The 10,629-nt window shown below is 39.0% G+C and overlaps 1 protein-coding gene and 1 pseudogene across 1 annotated transcript; one reads left to right on the top strand and one right to left on the bottom strand.

Annotated features, from left to right (window-relative positions):
* Positions 1-2,323: 2,323 nt before the first annotated feature.
* Positions 2,324-3,016, bottom strand: LOC120289935 (patatin-like protein 6). The gene has a single exon (XM_039305337.1). The coding sequence runs from the start codon at positions 3,014-3,016 to the stop codon at positions 2,324-2,326; it is 693 nt and encodes a 230-aa protein (XP_039161271.1).
* Positions 3,017-4,509: 1,493 nt separating this feature from the next.
* On the top strand, positions 4,510-9,599 carry LOC120289934 (annotated as a pseudogene).
* Positions 9,600-10,629: the final 1,030 nt, after the last annotated feature.

The raw sequence follows: 10,629 nt of genomic DNA, 5'->3' as shown, positions 1-10,629 counted from the left end.
GATGTGATAGCACATCTGGATAATGTATACTCTCAAAATAGTTTTCTTTCACGAGTTAGGGATTATTTGGTAACACTTCTTAGAACAAGCGATTCTACTCTTTTTGTTCTCCCGAATAAAAAAAAAGGAACAAAAATTTGTTTGATAAATTTTTGTTAGGGGAATAAAAATCTATTCTTTTTATTCTTGAGAATAGATTTGGAACAAAATTAATGAAATAGAAAAGAGTTGTTTTTATTCTCGGGAATATTTTATCGAATCAAATCTAATTTCTCTTATTTTCTCTTTTCTTTTTTCTTTTCTCCTTCTCTCTTCTTCTTCTTCCTCCCGGCCCAGTCCTGCGGTGATTGTTGACCGCTATCATCCCAATGGCAGTTGGTGGGCGAGGTCAACAAGGTAGCCGGAGGCTTGCCTGGCCATGCGAGAAGCTTAGCCTTGCCTGGTTGAAGCAAGGCTTGCCTGGGTCGAGCTCACTCAAATCTCGTCTCGGTTAGTCACTAGCCGGCTAGTTGCCCACCATGATAGTGGCTAGCAAGTGGCCACAAGAAGGAAAAAGAGAAAGAAAGAAAACTAAGAAAAAATATAAAAAAGTATAAAAATATAAAAATAAAAATAAAAAAATCTCTTAAATAATTTTCTATCCCAAGAATAAAAATTTTAGATAGTTGCAAATGTCTTCTAAAACTTCCGGAAATTGTTCGGGGAACATAATAAAAAAAAAAATCTATTCTTTGAGCAAAATTATTCCTAATAATGAAATGATAACCAAACGCGCTCTTAGAGGTTTGGATCTCGTGAGCCTAGGAAGTGAAGTTTGAGCTGATCCACAATGAAGGAGGCTTATGTTGACTAGTTGGCCATCTCTGAAGACCTCTCCGGAGGTGAGTCTACGCTTTAGCGCATAGGGATTGGTCAATATGTGGCAGATGTGGCGCGGTGGCTACCATAGGAGATAATTACTTAGAGTCCCAACTTACCTTTGTTTTTGAAGGGAAAAGAAAGAAAGATAATACCATTAAAAACCCCAAATTGGTATCTTGTAACAAATTTACGCTTTTATTAGTTTTCATTAAATTTTACCATTAAATTATTGAGTTAAATGACGTGACGGTTGGCGAGTGTACCAATTTGAGATTTTACCACATGTGTCTTGTTTGTGATTTTCGTGAAATTAATTCAATTTAATTTGTCATAAATATACCATTTTGAGGTTTTTGTGTTTAAAAATTTGTTTTTATAAGATTGTTATAAGTGTACTAATTTGATATTTTTATGATAAAAAATTAGGATTAATTTAGAACAAGTGTACTTATTTGAAATTTTCTTAGGGTTAATCCTTTTTGGCATGAGTATCTTTGCTTCTTCTCATTATAGACCTTACGAAAGAATATCGAAGGCTAACACGAAATAACACTAGTGCTTCTAAATTTACTTGGAATGTCATCCGTAAGTCAAAGCTCAACGCCAGGATCCATATCGACTGTCCCAATACAAGTTGGGGCACAAACGAAAAAACAAAGAAAAACTCTAATCTCCTTGGCCACTGAACTCATAACCGAGCCTTCACCTGATTAAATTAGTTTAACCAAACGAAGTTGACTGGGTGCCAAAGTCACCCCTGTAACAATTGCTCCAGCTCAAACTCGGGGCGCGATTTCTATTCACCGCCATCAAGCCGCTACAGATGAATCGATTCGACAATACAAATTCTGCAAAAGCCTTATCCGTGAGCACATTCGCCAGCCTCCCCCGCCCATGCTTTTCTTAGCTTCTTCCCGATCTACACTGAAGACGAAATAGAGAGAAGAAGTGGCAGACGATGTTCTCGGCGAATGAGGGGGCTCCGCTTCAGAACGACCGTCGGCAGTATGCTGGTTTCCTCCTCTCTTCCTCCTTGTTTCTCCGAAAATAGCTCAGTCTGTCTATGTTGGTACTCTCCCCTATCTTCTTCCCTTGGAATAGTACCGACTCTACATGCCTCTGCGCTAACATCTCCTCTGTGCTTTCAATATGTCTCTGGTCTTCTGATAATTGGCGAGGCCTTGCCTTCTTGCGGCGACACCATTCGCCTGCAACAACATGCATCCCCGTTCATCAGACACTGAACAATGTCGGAAACGCGTAATTGGAGAGAGTTATGGAAAGAAAAAAGAAAGAAGCAAGATTTTCTTTTCCTTTTGTGTGTGTAGAACCCACCTGAATGCGGACGTAATTGTGCTTTCCTGATTCACCAAATGCCATGGACAAGCGATCCACCTGATCATTTGAATAACACGAACTCAGATGCGTTAGACGTACCATGGCCAAGCTCCATCCAGTTACATTATGAATAAATCAAGAAGGAACAAAATCGAACACGAATGAAAACGTACCGGCGAAGCTCCATCTTCAGTGATCCGAGCGAGCCCTGACCAGCTCGGGTCTTCAAAATCCGACCGCCATTCCCCAGGGAGAGCACCAGCAAGTCCTCCGGGCCGTTACAAAACAGGAACTCCTGCTTATTATTCAACACGTGCGTGATGGCCGCGGCCGTCAGATTGTTCATCGCCACCCGCCCATTGATTGCCACTATTCTCGTCCTCCCGTCGCTGACCTTAGCTCCAACGGCCTCTCTGCCATCGTCGCGGCGCACGTCCCTCAGCTTGAAATCATAGCCGTCCATCTCGAGTGCGTCCGCGTGAGGAACACAAAGGGTGCGTGGGACTCGAGGTCGTGTAAGGATCAGAACCGGCTTGACCGTGTCTCGCATCGTAAGCTCGTCCGCGAACGCCTCTCTCAGCAGTTTCTTCTCGGCCCTGCCCGCCGGCCACCGACGCCGGAATATCCGCCAGCAGGACGCCTTCCGGCAGCGGACGAGAACCCCAGAGCCTCCTCCGCCGTGATCGTGGGACTGCCTTCTCTGGCATCCTTCCGACATGAAGAGCAGCGTGGCCAGGATCCGCCGGCGCCGGAGACCGGTAGCAACATCGAAAATGTGGGTTGTGGTCGTGCGCTGGAGATTTTGAAGTGCCGCCATTTTTGTGTTTTTAGCTGGAAGCTAATTTGCAGTGGTGTAAGAGAGAGGGAGAGAGGAGAGATTTGTTGACGAGGAAAAGCGGCGGAATGAGAGGAGGAGATTTGTTGACGAGGAAAAGCAGCGAGAATGGGTGGCGATTTAAAGAATGCTGGTGAAATGAGAGAGGCCACGAGAGCGAGCGAGCGAAGCGACCCACGGTCGGCTTGCGATTAATCGGCGATTCCGCCTGCCCATTTTGTAACTTCCTCCCGCCCATAGCGTAACTGCTTTTGCCATTTCCCAGTTTCTTATTTTTCATATGATTCTTTTTATTAAAAAAAAAAATCCAAGAGCCCACGGTACTAGCAAACCATAAAGATGGTTATTCTCTTTGATTGCCAACATTCCTTTACTCTCTTTAACAATTCAAGGTTGCTTTCTCATAAATAATCTTACTTTTCCGTTTTCATTTGATTCACTTGGGTGATATCTTGATTGATTTGCAATTACCTTCGACTGATGACCACAAAAGGCTGTGGCAAATTGCTCTTGTTGTGAGACTAAATCATGAAATTGCCATTGTTGTTTCTCCTCTAGCCAAGCATGATATGATGACGTGAACAATGCTGTCATTTTTCTTTTTGGCTTGTAAGGTCTCCCAAGCAATTCGGACATTTATGGCATCTGATGTTTTGGGCCTAGCCCATGTCACTATTCTAAACTGCTAATAACTATATAACAGTACGTTGATCTGTGCTGGCCGCGAGGAACAAGATGTGTTGTGGAAAGGAAAGGGAAAGGGGAAAGATCAGTGGCGGAGAGGAACTTTGTGACTTCGACGGGTTCGATTCCTACTCACGTCTAAAGCTGACGCAACAAATGAATTTTCAATATCTAGTCTGCGCTTTCAATTCCTTTTCTTTGTCCGTGTAAATATGACGATGCCATCGTTTCGACCTATGGAGTCAACGGTCTTACTTATGGTTCAACCTTCGTATCATATCTATGCCATTTGCGTGTCAGTAACTCGTTTTAATACTTGTTTGAGGCTGAAAGAACGTGCATGATCGGAATAACGTACGATGTTGTGAATCAGTGATTTATCTCCATGAGTTGAGAGCAGACCAAACAGGAAAATCCTAGTAGGACAGGGCAAATCAAGGATTTATGTTGTACAATAAGATCCATTGGTTCAAACTTCAATCCATATGTAGGACATAGCTGCTTCTTCTTTTTCCCAATTCAGCTTTTGCATCATCTTTAAGTTCACTAGGCCTTACGACCAGTCACTGGTTGTACCGACATTTGTCCCTACCTATTATGTGTCTTCTCTCTCTCCTAAGGAAGACGACACAACAAAACATACTTCCATACTCCCGTGCAGTGAGCTCAACTAGACATAAACCCTTAGATGAGCTGGTGGGCCATGTGGATCTCATCTCATCCAACGGTATAGGTTGAAGTGGGCTCCAGATGTACCAAGCAAGTAATCAGATACTTTTTTGAGAGGGAGCATGGACAGGATATCAGATGTTATTGATGAGTGGATTTTGTCAGATTTTTCATTTGGAGGACATAGACTAGAGATACAAAATATATGTGAAGGAGGTTTAATTCCACTTCGTCTTGATATTGTGTGGCACATTAACAGTAATACTAGGTCCTAGGTCCGTGCAATGTCATGTGCTTATTTGCTGATCTGGGAATCGTGCCTTTAGATTTTAAGCGTTTCATAGAAGGACCAAAGATTCCTTAAATTTATAAGATAATTGTCTAAAACATCATAAATCAATTATGGGTGTCCAATTCAATTGTAAAACTTTCAATTTGATATTTTATTCTATTTTTAACGATTTTCTAATATAATCATTTAGTCGATTTTGGTTGAATATGCCCGATGTGATGCACGAATGGTGTTCACATGGGAGATTTTGCAATTTAAAAAAAATTATGAATTTTCTCTTGTTTTTCTTTTCCTTTTTGCTTGTGGCCAATCTTTGCGATAGTTGCAGCGCCCTCACTAGGCCTCATTGGATTTGGGTGAGCAGATTAGCCATAAATGACCATAATAGGAAAAATAAAAGAAAATTATAATTGGTTGGAAGGATTGACTATGCACTATGTCAGCAATTTCAATTAAAACTTGTTAGAATAAATTTTCAAAGATTAATAACTAAATTTGTCAAATTAAAATTTTTTATAACTATATTGTATTAAAGCCTTTTTGAATATTTTTCTAAATTTAGCATCCTTTAATTTTGAGATAAAGTTGAAGCTGACATCGAATACTTGCTTTCTTTTTCCCTCCATAATAGGAACTTTTGCACGAGCTGGCATCTTGCAAAAAACATATCACCAGTCCCTCTACAATACTTTTTCGCATGATTCTTTGGAACTTTCGCACGTAAATCAGGATGGAAAGCGTTATTCACTGCTGTGTGGTGGTGCCGAGGATCTTTGAGCTTTAGGTGGAGGCATTCGTCGAGCAATTAATGGGCAATACTCGATTAAAGCTTGAGAGAAGGATGGCCGATGGACCCTCCCGCCTTTTGATAATTTCATGTTGCGAGATCTCATCATTTGTTCATGCCCTGGTCAATATTTATCGCTCTTTGTTTCAAATATTTATGGCGCCCCACACGGGGTTTCCTGGAAATTATTACATTAAAAAATCATCCTGCCCTTTTTAAAGAAAAAAGTTGGGGTCTGGGAAACTGTTAGTTGCAACTCAGTCAGCTTTTGAACTTTCATTTTGGTTTTGCTAGGATCGTCCAACTTCAGGAATCCTCTCAAATCTTACCCAACAGTTGATTTTTTTCTAAAGTATGAGTGATGGTCTTTCCTGGTTCACGGTTGTCAGTAGTCTTACGTTTTTATAAAACATTGCTTTTATGGTGTTTCTGTGGCATGCAGTGCAAAAGAAGGTTTTCTACAAAAGATTAAAGAAGAAGAAGTGAAGGATGTAACATCTATGGGTTTCTGGAAGTGAATAAAGTTGCAGGGAATTTTCATTTTGCTCCTGGGAAAAGCTTTTTCAACAATCCAATGTTCATGTCCATGATATACTGGCATTTCAGAAGGATAGTTTTAATGTAAGTTGTGTGATGCCTTTATTTCCAAAGTTTTCCCTTGTGTAGTTACCTTAGCAGTGGACATGCTCAATTAGAAAATTTATAGTGAACACATTGCTTTTATATTTGGAAACATCTAATAGACTATTTAACACAATACAGATTAGTCACAAGATCAACAGGCTAACTTTGGAGATTATTTTCCTGGTGTCGTAAACCCACTTGATAAGTAAGCACATCATTTTTATCCATGCTGCCAACTTTCGTAAAGGTCATATCTTCTTAATTCGTGATGCATGACCTATCCTATGTTGTTCTGTCTCATGTTTATTCATTTCAGTGTGCAATGGACGCAAGAAAACGCCGAGTGGAATGTACCAGTATTTTATAAAGGTCAGTACTGCACCTCTGATGTCTTGACAATTTTTGTAACTCTGAATGTCTTTGTCCATAATATGTAGTACCCTAGCCTTTGACGTGTGATATTACTGTAGAAGAGAACTTTATAGTTGGAGATGATCTGGAGTTGCCTTTCATAACTTGAGGGCTGATATGTGCCATTTGCTTTAGCTTTTTGTGATGTCCTCATTCAATATGTCTAGGATAATAGTGCAGTGAAAAAGAAATAAATTGAGCATCAACCTTCTTCTGAAAATGCCATAAACTAGCAATCGTTTAGTATGTCAGACTTTCGATAACCCTGCCACTGCCTATCAATCTTACATGTTTCACTTTGTCTTCATGAGATAGAAGGTACCTCTTGCTTGATCCATTTTAGTTTAGTTTCATGGTATGAAGAATTGCTCTTCATATTTCTTATCTCAAAGTGAGGCCAAGGACTGCTTTATCACTTGTTACCTGTTTGATGATGACAAGTCCCTCTTGGATTTTTCTGAGTATATCACGCATTAATATGAATGGAATAGGCATCTGAAGAACTTGCGAGTTTCTGCTTGTAATGTAGCTTCATACTCTTTTCAGGTCTCTACTGTGGCATAGAGCATTTTGGTGCAAGTTCTGACATCATCTAAGTTTTCTGCTTCAGTAGTGTCTCTACTGCTTTTCAAGAGTTGTTGCTGCCTTGTGACCATCTTTTCGCTATAATTTCAGCTGTTTCAGTGAATCATGTTAGAATATTTAAATAATAGACCAAGTCTTCATCTAACAGCTTAAACTTTTAAAATAATTGGCAGCGATTCCTCAAAATCTCATGATATCAGAGTTGTAAGTCCTGAATTTGAATCTTTCCGGCCCCATTTGCCTCTTTCCATGCTTAGTACTAGGCAAAAAAATCAGACTAAGCGTGAGAGTGTATTAAAATATTTAAATAATAAACCATGTCTTCATCTAACGACATAAGCTTTTAGAATGGTTGGCAGTGGTCTCACAAAATCTCACAAATCTATTTTCCTTTTCCCGTTGAAGTGGTGTTAGTGTAGCATAAATCTCAATTTGTCAATATATTACCTTTTCTATTGCATTCCTTTTGCCAGTTCAAATCAAAGGATGATCTGGGCAATGAAGCAAAAAATTGGCAAAGTGTTGACCAGAAGATTATCCTCTTGGTCTAACCATTTAGCCATGAAATTGCCCATTAACTGTCATTATCCACCTACTCGCTGGTAATCTGTGTGCACGGTCTTTTTCTTCCTTCTTTTGGTGAGTAAGCTGGAAAGCGCATATTTCAAATGTAGCTTCAAAATGGAGAAGTTTTTTGAGTCTCCCGCTTTACAAAATTCTAGGTCGTGGTTGTGAGTCAACTTTATTCTGCTTGAACATGTTCAATGATATCTACGGAGAATGTTTCCAACGGGAAGTTAATAATCTTAAAAGTAACCTTTTTCCAGTTCACTTCTTCACTGTCAGATATGCTTTTCCTTTAAAGGCAGTGCTTTACAGCTGCAATCTGCTGGAGTAGTTGGCAAGACTATAAATCTTTAGTTCTTTGCATTAAATGAAGATGTGCTATCTGTTGTGCAGGTGGTACCGACTGTTTACACAGATGTGAGCGGGCACACTATCCAGTCAAATCAGGGTACATCCAAAACAAATGCAAAATTGGTAGTGTTTTATTGGTACACTATGTACGCAGTGTAACACTCAGAATCTTTTTTGTTTATGTTGTAGTTCTCCGTAACAGAGCACTTCAGAAATGCAGACATAGGACACCTTCAGTCACTGCCAGGAGTTTTCTTCTTTTATGACCTTTCTCCAATTAAGGTTGCTACTTCCTGTTCTTGTTTGTTTAAGTTTCATCTTAAACTCGTTGATTTGAAGTTTTAATGCTAAATGGCTGGTAACAAAAGATTCAAGTAGTTCTTATTTAATTTGTGAAACTCTATTGGCACTCGGTTTCATTTTTGCAGGTGACCTTTACTGAGGAACATGTCATTCTTACACTTCCTAACGAATATGTGCGCTATTGTCGGAGGTACCTTCAAAACCCTTAATATTTAAAATCTCCTACGGAAATGAAATTGCCTCTTTCAATTATCTCTTTTATTTGAGGTAAGATTAAGTGAAGGAAGAAACTTTCCTTTTTTGTTCTTTTTATGCGTTGGCTGTAAGATCACACTTTAGTACTGCATATTAAGTTAATTAAATAAGCAGGAGGGTCCCAGTAAACTCAATTGGTCATGGTCCATAGTCATTTAAACATCTTTATATGAGGACTCACTTAAAACCCAAAATAAAAAGAAACTCTGAGAAGAGTTGAGTCATGGACAATGATCAATTGTTCAGGATGGCTCATCATACCAGTTTAATTTGTCCTTGCGTTGCCATGGCTTTAGGATGCTAAATGGCTTACTGGCTTATTAAATTATGAGTAACCAAATTTTCTTTTCATTAGTTTTTAATTCTTATACTTGTTTCCCGATTCACCATCATTATACCAGTTTATTGTTGTACTCATCTTACCATTACTTTGAAAATATTGAACTTATAGTGCCAATCTCCAAGCTAGCCTACTTGAAATTCCTTTCGGATGTTTCAGATGGATTTGTGATAGTAGTTTTTGGTTTTCCAGGTGTTTTCACGGTTTCAGGCATCCTGGATTCTTTCATATATCATGGTCAAAAGGCAATCAAGAAGAAGATGGAAATTGGCAAATTGAGTTAAAAAGTGAGCTAAGGAGAAGCTCGTTGCCGATAGAATGGATCTTTCCGGTACGTGACCCACTAGAGAGATGAAAGGAGAACAAAGATGGCCAAAGTGGTTATCTTTGGTAGGTTGGGATGTTTCTTTTGATTATGTTCGATTGGTGCTGATCAATGAACTAGACTGATGCTGTCTGGCTCAACCTTCCAACGGTCATATGACCTGCACTTTTGCCCAGTTCCATCGAGTTGCTATCTGTTTTCATTTGAAGTTGAGCAGTTGTTTCGGATTCTCCTCTTTGAAAGTTATAAAGAAAGTGTACACTAGAATGAGAAAGTTATATTCGTCTTTTAGCATTTAGTTCGGTTTGGTCGAGTATAACAATATTTTAGGACGAGATATACATTGACGTAAAAGGATTCGAGTGTTTCAGATTTTGGTCTCTTAATAATCTTTTAGTTAGTGATCAGAAACATTATCTCGATCTATTTATTGTTGAGGTAATAGTTCTGTAGATATTATTTTCAACAATGATTCTTAAAATCTTGGAAAGAGGAAAAATATTCCAATTGCATAATGTTAGCAAAGCAGAAAAAGTTTTAAAACTTATTACATTGATACCAATTTAATTTTGAACTTTTTTTCTAATCTTAAACTTTTCAATTGAACTAGTGTAGTTTGTGCCAATTGAGTTCATCGTGCTAATTTTAACTTGAAATTGTTGACATAGACGTTAGTTGTCTTACGTGGTATTATAGATGTTGATGTGGATAATTTTTAAAAATTATTTTGAATTATTTTGTTTTTTTTTTCTCTTTCCTTCCTTTCTTTTTTCCAAATGTGTTGATGGTTGATCATTATGGGTCACAGGTGGCAACCCACGCTTATATTATTTTGAATTTTTTTTTTTTTTTTTTTTTCTTTCCTTCCTTTCTTTTTCTCCAAATGTGTTGTCGTTTGATCATTATGGGTCATAGGTGGCAACCCACGCTTGGTCTAGGCGAGGCATCGCAACCCTCTCCGATCGGGCCCTCCCCAAATCTAGGCAAGGGTGCGAGGCTCTCACCAACCAACAGGCGAGGTTGTTGCCCTTGCCAACATTCGCGCCCTTACCTAGACCAGGCGGGGTCACTAGCTTTCACCAGTCCACAGAGTTAGGGGAAAAAAAGGAAGGAAGCTTTTTCAAGGGAAAAAGAAAAAAAAGGACAAATAAAAGATAATAAAAGAACTCATAAAAATTAAATGAAAAATATTCTCTCAATGTCACTCATGCCACATTAAAGATATAATATAGAAAAGCCTAAATGGTTAATCTTGCTCGTTAATTGTCTTGTCTCTTTCTAACGCCTTAACTCTCTAAAAAAACTCTCAATCTCTTCGTCTCTTGACTCTCAATTCCCACGAGCTCAACTCTCAACTCCCATTAACTCACAGTCACACCTCTAACCGTTCCTCACGACATGA

The sequence above is a fragment of the Eucalyptus grandis genome, chromosome 11 (genome assembly GCF_016545825.1).
Source record: "Eucalyptus grandis isolate ANBG69807.140 chromosome 11, ASM1654582v1, whole genome shotgun sequence".
Classification (NCBI taxonomy): Eukaryota; Viridiplantae; Streptophyta; class Magnoliopsida; order Myrtales; family Myrtaceae; genus Eucalyptus; species Eucalyptus grandis.
This window is presented reverse-complemented; position numbering and strand designations above follow the sequence as displayed.